This window comes from Dryobates pubescens, chromosome 8 (assembly GCF_014839835.1).
Source record: "Dryobates pubescens isolate bDryPub1 chromosome 8, bDryPub1.pri, whole genome shotgun sequence".
In the NCBI taxonomy this organism is placed as follows: Eukaryota; Metazoa; Chordata; class Aves; order Piciformes; family Picidae; genus Dryobates; species Dryobates pubescens.
The window spans coordinates 42451846-42470876 of NC_071619.1; the positions used below are offsets into that span (position 1 = coordinate 42451846).

Genomic DNA, 19031 nt, shown 5'->3' on the forward strand with positions numbered 1-19031 from the left:
ATGGAATAGAATAGAAAAGAATTAACCAGGTTGGAAAAGACCTTTGAGATCATCAAGTCAAACCTATCACCCAACACCATCTAATCAACTAAACCATGGCACTAAGTGCCTCATCCAGTCTCTTCTGTAGTGGGTTGAGAGAAGGCCCAGCTCTCCCTTCCCCACAAAGAAAGAAACCACAGCTAGCTCAGTTGGAGAAGCAAAGGGATAAAGCTGTATTCACAAGCAATATGAAATGCAGATTATATATATACAATATATACAGTATTTAGAATACATAGAATAAACCAGGTTGGAAGAGATCTTCAAGATCATCACATACAACCCATCAACCAATCCAACTCCGCCTAAACAACTAACCCATGGCACCAAGCACCCCATCAAGTCTTCTCCTGAAAACCTCCAGTGATGGCAACTCCACCACCTCCCCAGGCAGCCCATTCCAATGGGCAATCACTCTCTCTGTATAGAACTTTTTCCTAACATCCAGCCTGAACCTCCCCTGGCACAGCCTTGAGACTGTGTCCTCTTGTTCTGGTACTGGTTGCCTGGGAGAAGAGACCAACATCCATCTGTCTACATCCTCCCTTCAGGTAGTTGTAGAGAGTAATAAGGTCACCCCCAAGTCTCCTCTTCTCCAGGCTAAGCAACCCCAGATCCCTCAGCCTCTCCTCATAGGGCTTATGTTCCAAACCCCTCACCAACTTTGTTCCTCTTCTCTGGACTCATTCCAGCAAGTCAACATCCTTCCTAAACTGAGGGGCCCAGAACTGGACACAGGACTCGAGGTGTGGCCTAACCAGTGCAGTGTACAGGGGCAGAATGACCTCCCTGCTCCTGCTGGCCACACTGTTCCTGATGCAGGCCAGGATGCCATTGGCCCTCTTAGCTGCCTGGGCACACTGCAGGCTCATGTTCAGTCTACCGTCAACCAGCACCCCCAGGTCCCTCTCAGCCTGACTGCTCTCCAGCCACTCTGACCCCAGCTTGTTGCTCTGCATGGGGTTGTTGTGGCCAATGTGTAGAACCTGGCACTTGGATGTGTTCAATCTCATGCCGTTGGACTCTGCCCATCTGCCCAGCCTGTCCAGGTCCCTCTGCAGAGCCTCTCTACCCTCCAGCAGATCAACTCCTGCCCCCAGCTTGGTGTCGTCAGCAAATTTACTGATGATAGACTCGATGCCCTCGTCCAGATCATCAATAAAGATGTTAAAGAGCATGGGGCCCACCACTGATCCCTGGGGCACACCACTGGTGCCTGGCTGCCAGCTGGATGTGGCACCATTCACCACCACTCTCTGGGCTCGGCCCTCCAGCCAGTTCCTAACCCATCGCAGTGTGCTCCCATCCAAGCCATGGGCTGACAGCTTGGCCAGGAGTTTGCTATGGGGAACAGTGTCAAAGGCCTTGCTGAGGTCCAGGTAGACTACATCCACAGCCTGCCCCACATCCACCAGGCGGGTCACCTGATCATAGAAGGAGATCAGGTTGGTCAGGCAGGACCTGCCCTTCCTAAACCCATGCTGGCTGGGCCTGATCCCTTGGCCATCCTCTAAGTGTTGTGTGTTTACAATATATATACAGAAATATACAGCAAATAAAACTACAGGAACAAAAATTCCCTTGTCTGGACAGAGGAGGGTTCCCCCCCTGTACCCCCCTCTCTCCCCCTACCTCCCTTTTTTCCCAAAAAGGATTAGAGAAAAACAAGGCAGTTATTAAGGAAGAGAGTTCTTATTAGGCCTCCAAGCGCATGCAGGATTAATGCTTATCTGGTATTCAAGGTCAGAACTCTGGCTAGTTGCTCAGAAGCAGACAGGCTGGAAGGGGAGAACAGAGAGGAACTGAGCAAGATTCCAACTGCACTAAAACTTAAAGCTGCATTCTACCAATCTACCAATGAAATTCGTTTAGACCTATCTTTGTTTACAAAATATTCAGCCAGAGTGTCCCAGCACTGTCCCTTCCTTAAAGGCACAGCCTTGAACGGTCACAATCCACCCCTTCTAAACAATTTCATTGGCCGTTCGCACTGTCCATCCAATCTGAAACAATATTTACAGTTTGTAAGTAAAGTTCATAGTCCATTCTGGCTATACTCAGATGTAGATGATTCAGAAGTCCAAGAAAATTAGGAAATAAGAAAATGAAAACCAGTTTGTCTCTCCGCAGACAAAGCGGAGAAAAGGAAAACAGGGATACAGGGACTCTCAGTTGACTCAGGGCTCTCAGGGCTCTCAGGGTTTGTGCACCGTAGATTCCTCATGGGTTCTTCCTTTGGGTGCGATGTAGCTGTACAACACTCTGGAATTAAACTCTCTCAGCTAAAGTTAAATCTCTTTGTGGCATACACTGAATTTGACCATTCTCCTGCATTACCCAATAAGTGTGACCTGGACCTTCTGCTGAAACCACCCCTCGGACAGGTTTAGCCTCTCCTGAGGGCGAAAATACCCAAACAGTTTTACCTAACAGATTCTTTTCTCTAACAACAGGAACTCTATCACCTTCTACTTTCTGTAGCAGATCTGAATGTGCCGATCCAGCTCGGTTCACAGAACCTCTACTATTCACCAGCCAGGTTGCTTGTGCTAAATGTTTCTCCCAGTTTTTCAAAGATCCACCCCTCATGGCTTTGAGAGTGGTCTTCAACAAACCGTTGTAGCGTTCAATCTAGGTTGGAAAAGACCTTCGAGATCATTAAGTCCAACCTATCACCCAAGACCATCTGATCAACTAAGCCACGGCACCAAGTGCCTCATCCAGGCAGTGGTGGTGACTCCACCACCTCCCTGGGCAGCACATTCCAATGGCCAATCTCTCTTGCTGTGAAGAACTTCTTCCTAACATCCAGCCTAAACCTCCCCTGGCACAGCTTGAGACTGTGTCCTCTGAAACGAATGAGAGAGGAATGTGAGATTGTTAGAATACATCCCACACATCTGACCGGTGAAATTCATTTGGAATAATCTCTTGCTTTCCTTTTTACACCCAGCTGTGGATTTGTTTATATTTCTCCACTCTTCTGCTCTAAAATCTGCAGTTAACTTTTAAAGGCACAGCCTAAAACTGTCACACATGTCTATGTGTCAAGAAGAAATTGTCTTCCATTTATGCTAAAGGCATGCTGCAGGATGAGCTTCAGGAGCAATATGTACCAGGGGCCCTGAAATTAATTCCTGTTTCCTTCTCCTATTAGTTCTTTTTTTTCCCCCTATTACTTAATCCCAGTTTAAAGGTATGAGACATTTCAAAGTTGCAAAACTAAACATGTCTGTGACCTAAGCTGCAAAACTGAACATGTCTGTGACATAAGTTGCAAAACTAATCATGTCTGTGACATAATTTAGCAGGCATGGTGGTGTTGGATTAAAGCTTGGACTTGATGATCTTAGAGGTCTTCTTCTACCTTAATGGTTCTATGATTCTCTATTCTTAGCTGTCTTCTGCCCTCACAACTAATGCAGCATCTTTCTTCACAATGTGCCCGCCTTTCTTTGCACACCACCCAGCTGCCACTTAACTTGTCACTTTGGGGAAGTTCTGTGCAATACTTCTCACTAACACTTCAGTGGCAATAGAAAGACATAGAAGCATTAAATAATTTGTAGGTGTGTAGGTGTGTCGGTGCACATGGATGATTTTCTTCGTATCCTAACTTGGTCATCAGAAAGCTTCTGAGAACTTGGGTAGGGAAGGTGGTTAAGCATGGGTAGTTCAGGTGTGACGTAGTTTAGATGATCTATTGTGATGGTAAGAATAATCCCTGCATGGCTGAGTCATTAGCAGAAGTGTGTTATAGCACGAGAAGAAAAATGGACAGAATCCAGCTCTCAACAGTCCCACGGCCATTTGTAGGACACCGCCTGGAGAAGAGGAGGCTCAGGGGAGACCTTCTTGCTCTCTACAACTACCTGAAGGGAGGTTGTAGCCAGGTGGGGGTTGGTCTCTTCTCCCAGGCAACCAGCACCAGAACAAGAGGACACAGTCTCAAGCTGTGCCAGGGGAAGTTTAGGCTGGAGGTTAGGAAGAAGTTCTACACAGAGAGAGTGATTGCCCATTGGAATGTGCTGCCCAGGGAGGTGGTGGAGTCACCATCATTGGAGGTGTTTAGGAGGAGACTTGATAGGGTGCTTGGTGCCATGGTTTAGTTGATTAGATGGTGTTGGATGATAGGTTGGACTCGATGATCTTGAAGGTCTCTTCCAACCTGCTTTGTTCTATTCTATTCTATTCCATTCCATTCCATTCCATTCCATTCCATTCCATTCCATTCCATTCCAGTCACACCTTCTCATACCCTTTACTCCTGAAATAACTCTGGCCCCACTCTGCATTACCTAACACCTTTCCTCAGTGGCCCTAGTTCTCCTGGTGCAACTTGAGGTCTTTCCACCCCTCCTGTTGCTTGTTGTTAATGAGAAGACACCCAACACTCACCTCACTACAACCTCCTTTCAGGTAGTTGGAGAGAGATATGAAGCTCTGTGTCCATATTTGGCTCCACAGTACAAGAAAGACATTGATAGACTACAGGGAGTCTAGGGGAGGTCACTGCATTGGTCGGTGGATACACAAATGTATAGGAAGAAACTGAGGTAGTCTCATTTATTTAGCCTGTTGAAACAAGGCCAAGAGGAATGTCATTGCAATCTTGTCAATTATGATTATTGAGCAGGCAAAATCAGCTGCTTCTTGGGGTGCACAGTGAAGGGCCAAGAAGCAATGGACAGAAGTTTCAGTAATGGAAATTCTGATTTAAGGGAAAAAAGTCTTCACAACATGAATAGTTAAGCACAGGAGCAGATGTCCAGAGGTGATGTGAACTATCCATCCTTGGGGATGTTCAAAGCATAACTGGGCAAGCTTTGATGCTAGTCCTACTTAAAAGAAGGGCTTGGACCACAGGATGTCAGGAGATCCCTTTCTATACAAATTATTTAATGATTTTGTGTCTGAAACTCAGACTCTATATTCTGAAACTCAGTCAGGTTTACTAAACACTCACCAACAGACTTACAAGTTGTTTGGGCTTTAGATTAAACATTAAGAGGAACTTCTCACCCATTAGGGTTGTGAGGCACTGAAACAGGTTTCCCAGAGAATTTTGTGGGGACTCCAGGTCTGGAAATATTCAAAGCCAGCTTGAATGGAGCCTTAAGCACCCTGGTGTAGTAGCAGGTGTTCCTGCCCATGGCAGGAGAGTTGGAGCTAGATGACTTTTAAGGTCCCTTCTACCAAATCAATTCTGTGATTCTGTGATGGGGCAATCAGGATGGGGGTGGAGAGAAAGTTTACTCCAGATAAGTAAAATAATGAAGTTATGCTGTGAGATTCCTTTCCCTAAAGATACACTTGTCCTGGCCACTGACAAAAATGCAGACAACTAGCTAAATTATTTGCTGAATGTTACTGTGTGCAGTAAGAAATCCAGAGTACAATCAGGTGATTCCTTCCATGCCATGCTGAATGTCTTACTCCTGTGCAGGCATGTAACAGCACTGTGCTATGATGACTTCTGTCTTGTGTGATTTATCTACAGGAGATCTTCACAGAACAAGGAAATACTTCAGCAGTGGCAAGTAGTAATGACTTGAAACATTAAAGAGGCTTTTAGCCCATGACACAATAAGGAGAGGCCAGCTTCAATAGAACATTGAGATGGGCAGGAACCGGTTTGGCTTGCAGTACCCTTACAATGCTATGTGAAACATGAGAGCTTTCCTAAGCTGTTGTTTTAGAGTTCATGGAGTGTGAGAACCAACAGCAGAGAGGAAGAAGAACATATGCAAATTTTATTCAGATAGCTTTTGTTAGAGTATCATTGAAGTCATGGAGGAGGAGCATCGTCTCAGACCAGTTTAAAAGCCTGGAGACAGGCTGAGCCCTTGAGATCAGTTTCTCTTCATTCTTCTTCACGGACAGAGATGTGGTCAGGAGTTCTTCTGAGTATTCTGTCCTTGAACTGGATTGCCCCAGTGTCTTCTGAACCGTAAGAGATCATACATTCTGTGATTTCAGCATAATTTGCTTTAATGTGTTTTCTAACAGACTATTTCTCCTCAGACACTGCTATATACAAACTTAAAGAACAATGGAATCCTAGAATCATTTTGGTTGGAAAGGACCTTTAAGATCATTGTGTCCAGCCATTGTCTAACTCTATCTGGTGCTAAACCAGTTGTTGAAGACCCAAATTCTAAAATGTATCTGAAATGGAAGTGAATTTGGAATGATGTTCTCCATCATAAAACTGCTATGAAATCTGATTTGAATGACAGAAACCTAGAACTGGAGCAGATGAAATATGAAGAGTGTGGGTAAAATGGGGAGGAGATTCAAGACTAGACTGCCAAGTAATACTAATGATCAGGATTATTAGGCATCACCAGTACAGAGGGAGGATGGTGTATGAGGAGGTCAAATAATGGCTGGAACTGGGGTTGTTTAGTATGGAGAAAAGGCTGAGGGGAGACCTTATTGCTGTCTACAGCAATCAAACCACCTGAATGGAGGTTGGAGCAAGGTATGTATTGAACTCTTTTCCCTAGTAACAGGTCACAGAAGGAGAGGAAATGACCTCAAGTTGCACCAGGGGAGGTTTAGGTTGGATATTAGAAGAAACTTCTTCATAGAAAGGATTCTCAAACATAGGAATAGGTTCCCCAGGGAGGTGACTGGATCCACATCCCTGGAGGTATTTAAAAGATGCAGAGCTGTGGTGCTGAGGGACATGGTTTGGCACCAGACTTTGGTAGAGTTAGATGATGGTTGCCCTCAATGATCTTAGAGGTCTTTTTCAATCAAAACAGTTCACTTGGTGCCATGGTCTAGTCGTGAGGTCTGTTGGGACAGGTTGGACTTGATGATCCTTGGGGTCTCTTCCAACCTTAGTTATACTGTGATACTGTGATACTATGATTGTATGACTATTTGGAGCTAGGGACAATGCTGAATGGCAGTCCTAGTATTAGTGCTAGTATTAGTATTAGTATCAGTATCAGTATTCGTTTTACACCTACTATGCTGTCCTAGCTTCTACAGGACTGTTAATGTCTATGGCTTTATACAAACAGTAATACACCAAATTAGAGCTTAAATCCCTTTGTCCAAAGTTCTAAAGGAAAACACTATGAAAGTCAAAGAGCTCAGCTTTCTCATCTGCTGGTTTTAATACTTTTCCTTTTAGTCTTTGATTATTGTGCAGTCTGAATTTGGCAAGTGAAAATAATAATAAAGGCAATAAGAGCAAGCAAAGCTGCACGACAAAGAGGAAAGATCTGATTACCAAGAAAAGGTTGTGCAATTCCTATTGAACTGCAAAACCAACTCATCAATTCTGTCATAGTTTATTTGGAAAGACTAGTTTGGGCAGCAGAGAACCAGTGACAAGCAACAGAACCTTAGCCAAATACAGCAGAATGCCTCTGCTTTCAGAGAAAGGCTCTGGGGAAGGAAGGCTGCCCTCATTCTGGACAGCAGGATGAAGAAAGAAGTCCAATGGAAGAAAGAAGGAAAGGAAGCAACACAGGGCGAGGCATAGAAGCAGAGAAGAATGTACAGATTAGGCTGAGCATGCCCAGGGACATTCTGCAAAATGGAAAAGCAGGATCATTTCTTGTGCACCAGGCTGACCGACTTAGGAGATGTCAGTTCTCACTGGGAGGGGGAGATAACCAGAGAAAACAAAGTTAAACATTTCTTGCTGCTGTTAACTGGGTTTGTTTAGCCTGGAGAAAAGAAGGCCGAGGAGAGAGCTTTGTGCTTTCTACAGCTCCCTAAAAGGTGGTTTGAGCTAGGTGGGGGTTGATCTCTTCCTAGTAACAAGTGATGAACAAGAGGAAACGGCCTCAGGTAGCACCAGGGTAGGTTTAGATTGGATATTAGAATAAACTGTTGTGGAGGCATCTACAAAACAGACAGAAACAGCCACCTCTAAATGTGGGGTTATTGTAATTGCTTCTTCCAGCACAATAAAATTACAAGTTTGGTTGCCAGTTGGGAGTGTACTGCTCCACAATCAGTTCAGCCGTCTAGAGACAGATGAAACAAAATGTGCTCTCACTCAGAAAGGAAAAATCTCCCACTCACAGTACCCAAAATATACCAAGGGGGGAGAGGGAGGAGAGGGGGAAGTGGTGAGGTGGGTGAGGTCTCCTTAGATGATGTCCCAGTCTGAGGGGAGAGGATGTACTGCCAAACCACTTGCTGTGTGGAGACCAGCTCAAAATGTCCCCATAGCTGGACTCCATTTTACCCTGTCAAGGGTGCATTGTGGTCAATTTCTTAATCTGATGAAGGGCTGAGTCCTCCAAGCAAACACAAAAGCAGGATTAGAACTTCTGGGCCTGTACATTAACATGTCTTCAAACCTCAAGCTGTTCTTTATCAGCTCCTAGCAAGCCTCAGCCCTTTGTCCAGTGTCTGCCTTTCAGCGGCGGAGATGATTGGAATCAATACGGCTGACCAATATGATCGGGTATCGATCCTTTATTGTTCCAGTATTGCAGGCCTATGGTGCAAGCCTAAGGTGAGTGTATAGCACAGTAAAGTAAAGCATGGAAGGAGAAGGGATAGGACAGGCAGAAGTGCGTAGCAAGGGAACTTCCACAACTGATAGAAACTCGGAGTGCCTCGTTGGCATGGACTCATTGGTTCCCTATGAGTGACCACACATCACACTGTTATAGATTATTGGTCCAACTACTGATGACACGCGAGGTTTGTTGATGCAGGTGCATGTCCTGTTGTCCCAAGATAACTTGCTGTGTTTATAGCTACCAGTGCATTGCTTTAGTTACAGTGCTGCAGGCACATCACTGTTTGGTGCACTGCTAGCTGTCTCTTACGCTGAGCATGGCCTACCACCATGTCAGGCTCTAGGCCTGCACTGCCAGATTGCTCACACTGCTCGTCACTGGCATTGCCACATCTGCCAGGCTTTATTGTTTGTCAAGGTGGCTGTACTACAGAAAGGGTTCTCAAAGACTGGAACAGGCTACCAAGGGAGGTCACAGGATCACAGGATCACAGGATGTTAGGGATTGGAAGAGACCTCTGGAGATCTTCGAGTCCAACCTCCCTGCCAGAGCAGGACCATATAATCTAGCATAGATCACACAGGAACACATCCAGATGGGTTTTGAAAGTCTCCAGAGGAGATGACTCCACAACCTCTCTGGGGAGCTTGTTCCAGTGACCCTTACAGTAAAGAAGTTTTTCCTCATGTTGAGGAAAAAAACTTCTCTGTTACAGTTTACATCCATTTCCTCTTGTCCTATCAGAGGGTACAAATGAGAAGAGGCTGTCCCTTCCTTCTTGACACCCAGCCCTCATATATTTCATGTATTAGATCCCCTCTCAGTCCTCTCCAGATTAAACAGCCCCAGGTCTCTCAGCCTTTCCTCATAGGGCACATGCTCCAGACCCTTAATCATCCTTGTAGCACTCTGTTGGACTTTCTCAAGCAGATCTCTGTCCCTCTTGAAATGGGGAGCCCAGAACTGGATGCAACATGCCAGGTGAGGTCTCACCAGGGCAGAGTAGAGGAGGGGGGAGGAGAACCTCCTTCAATCTGCTGGATACCCTGCTCTTAATGCACCCCAGGATACCATTTGCCTTCTTGGCAACAAGGGCACATTGCCGTCCCATGGAGAACTTGCTGTCCACCAGGACTCCCAGGTCCTTCTCCACAGGGCTGCTCTCTAGCCTATACTGGGGCAGTTTAGTATTGTTTCCCAGATGCAGGACTCTGCACTCATCCTTTTTGGACCTCATTAGGTTTCTCTCTGCCCAGCTCTCAGTCTGTCCAGGTCTTGCTGAATGGCTGCACAGCTGTCAGCTGTCTCAGCCAAGCCTCCCAGTCTGGTTAAGAAGGACATTGAGACACTTGAACGTGTCCAGAAAAAGGCAACAAGGCTGGGGAGAGGCCTTGAGCACAGCCCTGTGAGGAGAGGCTGAGGGAGCTGGGGTTGCTTAGCCTGGAGAAGAGGAGGCTCAGGGGAGACCTCATTGCTCTCTGCAACTACCTGAAGGGAGGTTGTAGCCAGGAAGGGGTTGGTCTCTTCTCTCTAGCAACCAGCACCAGAACAAGGGGACACAGTCAAGCTGCGCCAGGGGAAGTTTAGGCTGGAGGTGAGGAGAAAGTTCTTCATGGAGGGAGTCATTTGTCACTGGAATGTGCTGCCCAGGGGGGTGGTGGACTCACTGTCCCTGGAGGTGTTCAAGAGAGGATTGGATGTGGCACTTGGTGCCATGGTCTAGTCATGAGGTCTGTGGTGACAGGTTGGACTTGATGATCTTTGAGGTCTCTTCCAACCTTAGTGATACTGTGAGACTGTGATACTGTATCATCAGCAAACTTGCTGAGCAGACATGCTGTCCCGTCATCAATGTCACTGATAGAGATGTTGAATAGAACCAGACCCAGCAATGACCCCTGGGGGACTCCACTAGTTCCAGGTGGTTGAATCCTCATCCTTGGACATGTTTAAAAGACAGAGAGATGTGGTGCTGAGGGACATGGTTTAGCACCAGACTTGGTAGAGTTAGAGAATGGCTGGGCTTGGTGATCCTCAAGGTATTTTCCAATCAGAACAATACCATAATGCTATGATTCTACAACTAACATTTTTTCATTAATCTCAAAATGAAGCTAAATGTCACTCCTCCCTATGAGAGGTTCCAGAGGTTTAAGTATACAGACAGGTGATGGGAGGATAAATGTAGCTATGCTTCATCAGTGCTTAGCCACCTTAGTAATTGGAGCTCTGTACATACCTGGGATGGGAAGATCCAGTATCACGCCATTTAACAGACTCAATAGAATGATGCCAGTCTTAAGGGCATTTATTGCTCTCCACAATTGCCCAAATGGAGGTTTTAATGAGGAGGGTATTGGTCTCTTCTCCCAGCTAGTAACAGGACGAGAGGAAATAGCCTCCAGTTGTGCCAGGGGAGGCTGAGATTGGATATTAGCAACAATTTCTTTACTGAAAGAGTGGTCTGGCATTCAAACAAGCTGCCCAGGGATGTACCTCTGGGTGTGTTCAAAACAAATGTGGTCATGGCAGTTCAGGATATGGTTTGGTGGGCGTGGTGATGCTGGGTTAAAGGTTGGACTTGATGATTTTAGAGGTCTTTTCTAACCTTAATGATTCTGTGATTCTTTCAGTTGAGACGGACTGTGTTTTCTTATCACATTAGTCACAATTAATTGAAGGATATAGAAATTCTTCCACTGGTTTGACTAAGTTCTGAACCATGTCACCCTTCACACATGGCATTTCTGTGGTGTTTTCCTCTACTGTTTGCTCTGACTTTCCTCCATGACTCAGCAGTGTGCTCTGGTCTTGCATTCTCACAGTCAGTACGTGCTGCTGGTCCCAACAACAGTGCGGAGTGACTCCCCGCAGACTGCTTGCGTGCAGTTCCACAACCTCAGCGAGCCTCTGTCCCTGAGCACCACCCTGCAGTATGGCAGTATCCAGAGGCCCCTGTTTGAGGAATCTGTGACGAAGAGTGATTTCTTCAAGTGCTACGAGTTCAAGGTATTTTCCCTTTTGAGACTGACAAAGAGGGTGTAGAAGCTGGAAATACTCCTGAGAGCAACTCTCCTTGTCAAGAAGACAAAGAATAGAATAACATAGGATAGGATAGGATAGGATAGGATAGGATAGGATAGGATAGGATAGGATAGGATAGGATATAAATAGAATAGAATAGAATAGAATAGAATAGAATAGAATAGAATAGAATAGAATAGAATGGAATGGAATGGAATGGAATGGAATGGAATGGAATGGAATGGAATAGAGTAGAATGGAATGGAATGGAATGGAATGGAATAGACCAGGTTGGAAGAGACCTCCAAGATCATTGCAGACAGGGGATAGGACAGAAAAAGATAAATTGCTGGAAAGGCTGAAAATATAGACAGGGAAAAGAGAGACATATGGATTCTGGAGAAAGACTTTCCATCTCCATTCACAGAGTGAACAGCAAAAAGCTTTTGATTGCCATCACATATGCATGTGCCTTATGGAACTGTCATAACTGTCGAGCTGGAGAACCCTACCAGGCCATGTTCATTCCCTTCCCTGTTACTCTACAAGAGTTGGGCTGATATGACAAACAAGATTTGATCTTCCAGATTGCTGCATAGAGAAACACTTCAGAAATCAGCTATTCAGCTGGGACAAGCTTGCATATAGACAGGTAGCTACATGAGAGGAGGAAGTGCATAGGACAAGGCATAGCTCAGACTCAGAATCTGATGACAGATTCTGGGACTGACAGAGCAGAAATTCCCAAAGGTTATTTCACTGTCAAGGTCTTCTCATGACTTTGCACAAAGTTAGTTATGATTCACACAGCAGTCAATATCGTACTCAAGAACCCAGGGCAGCTCAAAATATCTCATTTATGGCTTTTCCTCTGGTATTTTGTTTCTTTCCAGGTTCCTTCTGCTACTTCTGACCCTCTGGCATTTATTTCATTCTCTGCCAAAGGCAACACAGTCGACTTATCTGAGAGAAGATCAGTGGCCATTCAAAATGTGGATAATACTGTCTTCATCCAGATGGATAAACCCATCTACAAACCAGGGCAAACAGGTGGCTGAGGAGTTTTGAGTTAGTGAACTGGGAAATGGAGTGCAAGGGTGGGTCTAGAATGACAAGGACTTCTTGTGGAATAAAAGATCCTAGACTAGGACAGCCATGAGCAATCCTTCAGATAGTTTGTAATTGTCATCTGAGGTTTGACTCATCAAAAGTCAGTGAAAAATAGAACCACTTCACAAAGCTCTAATCAATGAGTAGAGTCGATGTGCTTTTGCTGAGTAATTGCATTAGACTTCTACAAAGTTTACTGAGGTGGATCACATAAAAGTGTCCTTACAAATACAGAAAGCAATAGGTTAAGCCTGGAATTAAGTAAGCGTGCAATGTCCTGCCAACAATGCTCTCTACTTAGCTGCTAATCTGATTCCATCATAACGTTTGAATGACAGTGCTAGCTGTAATATACTTAGCTATTTCTTTAGTATAATTATAGTTCAGTGCTGCACAGATCTTACACTTAGAATTTCCAAGACAAGTTTTACCTTGTCTTTGCTTTTTTTCATCTCATTGGTTTATATAAATAGGAGTGGGTTTTTGGAAGTGTTCCAAAGAAAGTTTCCTCAAAGTCCTCCTAGAAGAGCTGAAGGCTACACAGAGTATTTGTATTTGCTAGAGATTTTTACTTTCATTTCAGTGGGTCAGCACTGAAGATATTTCAGCTACTGAGTTGAGTTTGGTCTTCTTTTTGATTGGCTAAAATAATAAAACACTTTCTAGTTCTCTGGGGACACTTTAGTACTCCTGAAATACTTGGGCAGACTTTGTTTCAGTTGTGTGTTGGAAGTGCCTTACCAATGATGAAGTAAATTATCCTTTTTCTTGTTCTATGTCTTTTTCAGTGAGGTTTCGTGTGGTTGCTTTAGACACTCAGTTCAGACCTGTTGAAGAGACTGTAAGTATGAGGGATAATCAAGATTTTTCAGGCACTCTCTTGAGGTACCTGTTCCCTGAGGCTCTCACTTAGAAATTTAACTGAAAGGGCCTGGGGTAGGCCTCCTGATGTTTTTGGAGACCTGCTGCAACTCTTGAGCTTCACACTCTTATCTTTCCCCTTCCTGTATAGAGGGGAAAGAGTCTGAAAGCATTCCTGGAAATCACAGTACTCCAGTTTTGTAGTGACTTTGCCTGCTTCAGCTATGTAGAATGAGATTGGATGTTTTTGTAGAAAAGATAAATTCACAAGCAGGTTATCCTCTATAAATGCTCTGTTTAATTACAAGCATGAGTTTCAAATTGTTTCCTTGTCCCAGTCTTCTGTATCTAGAAAGGTGTTCACAGCTTTCTTTATGTTCCAGTATATTTCGAGCTCCACAGTTAATGTCTTGATAATCATAGAATCATCTAGGCTGGAAAAGACCTTTAAGATCATTGAGTCCAAACATTAACACAGCACATTTTGATGTTTTTTTTTTTCCTTTCTCTTTTTCTCTTCCTCCAGTATCTCCGAATCATCCTTGAGGTAAGAGATGGCTCATGTCATTAAAGCACAGGTTGTGTTGGAAAGACTACACTTCATCATTCCCTACATAGTGTCAATAGCTGAGGGGAGATTCATCCAAAGCACACTGTCTAAAGCCAATGGGCTTTGAGGCTGAACAGTGGCAGCACCCATTATAAAACCCTGGGGGAGGAACAATCAGCAGAACTGGAGATGTTAGTCAGCGATGGCTTGAGGTTGTTGGAGGATCTTTTGTTAGGATTCAAACAAGAGTGTCCAGTGTGGTCTTACTTTGGTAGGACTACAGTACCTGAGTTGGTGAAACAGCCTCATTCTTACACAGCCATAAGGACAGTAACTGTCCAAAATGTCTTGTTCTGCGGACAATGAACCAGTCTTCTGTCACGGTTCACATCACTAGAGGTGAGGCCTCTAAAGGAAGCCAGTGGAATACCCCTGTTTTACAGAAGGAGTTGTGTCAGAAAGACTTCTGCTAGGAGAGTTACAGATAAGCAACCTGACTTCCAATCAGGTAGTATTTCTGAACAACCTGAGATCATCTGGCAGTGTAGTTAACTTCTAGTTAAACATAAACCTAGGCTTGTTTGATTAAACAAGGGAAGCCAGAGCAGAGGTCATCAGCATAAACTCACATTCACCCTGGGATGCTCTTAGCCAGTGTGCCAGGATGCAAAGTTTAAAAGAGCCAAGAAGGCAAGAAACAGGTTGACAAAGGTTTTGATGCATCTCTTTCTTCCGTTCTCCAGGATCCAGAGCAAAACAAGATCTTCCAGTGGTTGGAGGTAGCATCAAAGCATGGAATTGTCCAGCTCTCCTTTTCACTCATTCCAGAACCTATTCTTGGGTCCTACCACATCACTGTGGAAAAGAAGTCAGGTGAAAAACACTACCAGTTCTTCAGGGTGGAAGAATATGGTAAGCAAAGCTGTGGACTGCTCTGCCCCAGTAATGAGGCTGGCTCTGCCTAAGTCAGATTAGGAGGTGCTAGTGGAGAGTTTCCTGCTTACTCTCTAGAGCTCTTTCATACCTTCCAGCTTCTACTGTAGAGGTGTGTGAGAAAAAAACCTTTCCCATCCATATTGTTGTTATTGATGGTGATGTAGGACAAAAGATGAGCTGAAAAGAGTGACAATGGCCTGTTTGATTGTATTATTTCACTTAATCTATGGCGTCTTTCCCTCAATGGCCCTGGATTGCATAGTTCTCTAGCACTTATCTGGTTTGAGATCTCAGCATTGCTCCCACCTTGCTCTTGAAAAAACAGGTACAGCCCATTAAAGTGATTTATTTTATTATAAAGTGATATAAAGTTCTTACCATGGCTGTTACCATTCTTGGTGTGATTATTACTGAAATGTAAAGAAGTTATTAATCTTACCACTAAAGGTTATTTTTCTCCAATAATATCCTGCAGCCAACCCTTAGGTAGAGTTTTCATTGAACCACTTCCACTCCCTTCTGGGTGATAATGACTTTGCCAAATGTATTTTTGCTATTGTGCACACACACACCTGCCTATGGCACGCAGCTGTTGATTGGTCATGTCCACTTTGCATTCCCAGTGCTGCCCAAATTTGAAGTGACAACCAGTGTGCCAAGGAGGATCTCTTTCTTTGATGAAGAAATCAGGGTGAATGTTTGTGCTTCGTGAGTATCAGAGTTGACAACACCACATTTGTGCCCAGGAAACACAGGATAGGGGGTGGTGTGTCATGCTGGGAAGCAGGGACCCCACTGCTGATTCAGAGAATGGGTTAGAGGAATTCCTTTAGCTAGAATACAGAATAGAATAAAGAGTTAACCAGGTTGGAAAAGACCTTTGAGATCATCCAGTCCAACCTATCACACAACACCATCTAATCAACTAAGCCATGGCACCAAGTGCCTCATCCAGGCTCTTCCTAAATACCTCCAGGGATGGTGACTCCACCACCTCCCTGGGCAGCACGTTCCAATGGCCAATCTCTCTTTCTGGGAGTTGTAGAGAGCAAGAAGGTCTCCCCTGAGCCTCCTCTTCTCCAGGCTAAGCAACCCCAGCTCCCTCAGTCTCTCCTCACAGGACTGTGCTCCAGACCCCTCCCCAGCTTTGTTGCCCTTCTCTGGACACTTTCCAACATCTTTCTTAAACTGAGGAGCCCAGAACTGGACACAGGACTCAAGGGGTGGCCTAACCACTGCTGAATACACAGCAGAATGACTTCCCTGCTCCTGCTGGCCACACTATTCCTGATGCAGGCCAGGATGCCATTGGCCTTCTTGGCCAGCTGGGCACACTGCTGGCTCATGTTTGGCCACCTGTCAACCAGTACCTCCAGGTCCCTCTCTGCCTGGCTGCTCTCAGCCACTCTGACCCCAGCCTGTAGCACTGCATGGGTTTGTTGTGGCCATTGTGTAGAACCTGGCACTTGGATGTGTTCAATCTCCTGCCCTTGGACTCTGCTCATCTGTCCAGCCTGTCCAGGTCCCTCTGCAGAGCTTTCCTACCCTCTAACAGATCAACTCCTGCCCCCAGCTTGGTGTCATCTGCAAATTTCCTGATGATGGACTCGGTCCCCTTGTCCAGATCATCAGTAAAGATATTGAACAGGATGGGGCCCAGCACTGATCCCTGAGGGACACCACTAGTGCCTGGCTGCCAGCTGGATGTGGCACCATTCATGTGTTATGAGCTAAAGTGGTGAGCTGAGATCTTTCTGCAGTCCATCCTGCTTTGCATAAGTCACTAATGAGAAAAAGCCAGCACCTGGGAATGATATCCCAGCTGAGTCCAGCACCACTTTCCAGCTTCAGACCTTGAAGCACAACTGCTTCTAGGCAGTGGTAAAGCAGAACCTTTTTACACAAAGTGCCAGAAACAGCCCGAAAGTTGCTGAAGGGAATTCTGCTGTGGCTATCTGATCCTAACTCCCATTTGCTCTTCCTTCTGTGCTGTTGGTACTCAGAAGGGTTTAGGGTCTTCGCAGGTCTGATGCTAAGTCCATGTGATTGGATCCTTGTGTCTCTTCCCCTCCTAGGTACACTTACGGCCAGCCGGTGCAAGGCAGTGCCCGAGTCAATGTGTGTCAGCAGCGCTTCTATAATCCACGATGTGAGCAGAACCAGAAAGGAACCTGTGAAGCTGTCACTGGACTGGTATGATGTGGGGCAAGGCCTTTCTTCCCAGTCAGCTTTACTACCCAACAGGTAGCAGAGCTCTTTTCCTTGGGAACAGCAGAGAGACAATCCTGGAGGTGTGCTTTTTCTTCACTGTCTTCCAGGCAGTGATGAAAGACCATGAAAGTCATTTTCCTTAATGACCTCATGAGGAAACTTGAATTTGTATCTCAGGAGGAGACAGGAAGAGGGAGGGAAGCTTTTGAAACTACACATTTGCAATCATTCCTAAAACACCAAAGCTGTGTTCTTACCAGATCTAATGAGCAGACCTCTACTTACAGTCTTTGAGGACACTTGGTGTTAAACTAATGGTTAATTTCTTCACTAGATGAGATTCAAAGTGCTTTGGTCATAGAGATCAGGCATCATGCAAGATGGATTTAAGAAGGAGTAATACAGAGGACTAGGGGGGAGTGAGGGGAGAGGTGCAAGGGTAAATGGTATTGAAACAAAGAGCTAGGAAGGGAGCCACAGAGTGAGAATTGTAAGGTAGGAAGGGAGAGAATAAAAAGGAAGAGCAAAAATGTGTGAGCAAAGGCAATGAAATGAAGCTCTACAGACACCCCTAATACAGCTTCAGGAGCAGTTTTCTAGACCTGGAGAAAAATGAGTTTTCCCCTTTGTGCTCCCTTTTCAGCTGGGGAAGGATGGCTGCCTCAACACTGCCATCTCCATCAAGTCTCTCCAGCTTTATCGCAGCTATGCTATGATGTACACCAGCCTCAATGTAGAAAGCACTGTCACTGAAAATGGAACAGGTAACACCAAGTGGAGGTTGGGAGTAGCTGATTAAAGCTAACTTACTGAGAGTAATCTGCTGGATTGTGACCTGTGCAGTCAACACCAGCAATTACCATTTTCTTTGGGTAGCTCTCTCCAGAGTGATTACTCCATACAGCTTTTCCAAAGAATCACAGTCACAGACTGGAAGGGGTTGGAATGGACCTGCAGAGTTCATCTAGTCCAACTCCCCTGCTAATGCAACTATTCCTGGATCAGATTGCATGAGAATGTGTCCAGTTTTGAGTTTTCAAAGTCTTCATAGGAGACTCCACAACCTCTCTGGGCAGCCAGTTGCAGGGCTCTATCACCCCCAAAGTAAAAATGTTTCTTAAAACATTCCAGTGAAACATGATGTGTTGTGGTTTGTACCCATTGTTCCTTGTCCTACCACTAGGCAACACTGAAAAGGGCTCACACTCAACTTTTGGACCTCCATTTTTTAGACACTGATCAGCCTTGAGAAGATCTCCTCAGTCTGCTCTTCTTCAGGCTAAGGAACCCCAGAGGTCTCTCAGCCTCTTCTTGTCAGACAGAGATGCTGTAGTCCATTCTTCAGCTTTGTGGCCTTCCATTGGAGTCTCTCCAGTAGTTCCCTGTCTTTCTTGAACTGGAGAGTCCAGAACTGGACACAATACTCCAGATGAGGGCTCAGCAGGGCAGAGTAGAGAGGAAGGAGAACCTCCCTTGACCTGCTGGCCATACTCTTCTGCACTCCAGAATAATGTTGGCCTTCTTGGCCACAAGGGCATGTTGCTGGCTCATAGTGAACTTGTCCACCAGCACTCCCAGTTCTTTCTCCACAAAGCTTCTCTCCAGCAGGTCAACCCCTAACCTGTACTGGTGCAGGGGATTATTTCTCCCTAGGTGCAGGACTCTGCACTTGCTTTGTTGAACTTCATTAAGTTCATAGCTGTACAGCTCTTCAGCCTGTCCAGATCTTGCTGAGCTGAAGCACAGTTTTTCTGCCCGTGTCTGATCTCTGGTTCCTCCCTGTATACTGGGTGTGTCTC

General features: G+C 45.3%; 1 protein-coding gene across 1 annotated transcript in view; it reads left to right on the forward strand.

The window, feature by feature from the left end:
* Window positions 1-5787: 5787 nt before the first annotated feature.
* Window positions 5788-19031, forward strand: part of LOC104306901 (ovostatin) — a 54457-nt gene continuing 41213 nt past the window's right edge. The window contains exons 1-10 of the mRNA XM_054163955.1: window positions 5788-5797; window positions 5920-5992; window positions 11366-11549; window positions 12458-12614; window positions 13463-13515; window positions 14062-14082; window positions 14829-14997; window positions 15645-15729; window positions 17097-17214; window positions 17876-17996. Coding sequence (XP_054019930.1) covers window positions 5928-5992; window positions 11366-11549; window positions 12458-12614; window positions 13463-13515; window positions 14062-14082; window positions 14829-14997; window positions 15645-15729; window positions 17097-17214; window positions 17876-17996 — 973 coding nt within the window. The 5' untranslated portion in view covers window positions 5788-5797; window positions 5920-5927. The remainder of the gene's footprint in view (window positions 5798-5919; window positions 5993-11365; window positions 11550-12457; window positions 12615-13462; window positions 13516-14061; window positions 14083-14828; window positions 14998-15644; window positions 15730-17096; window positions 17215-17875; window positions 17997-19031) is intronic.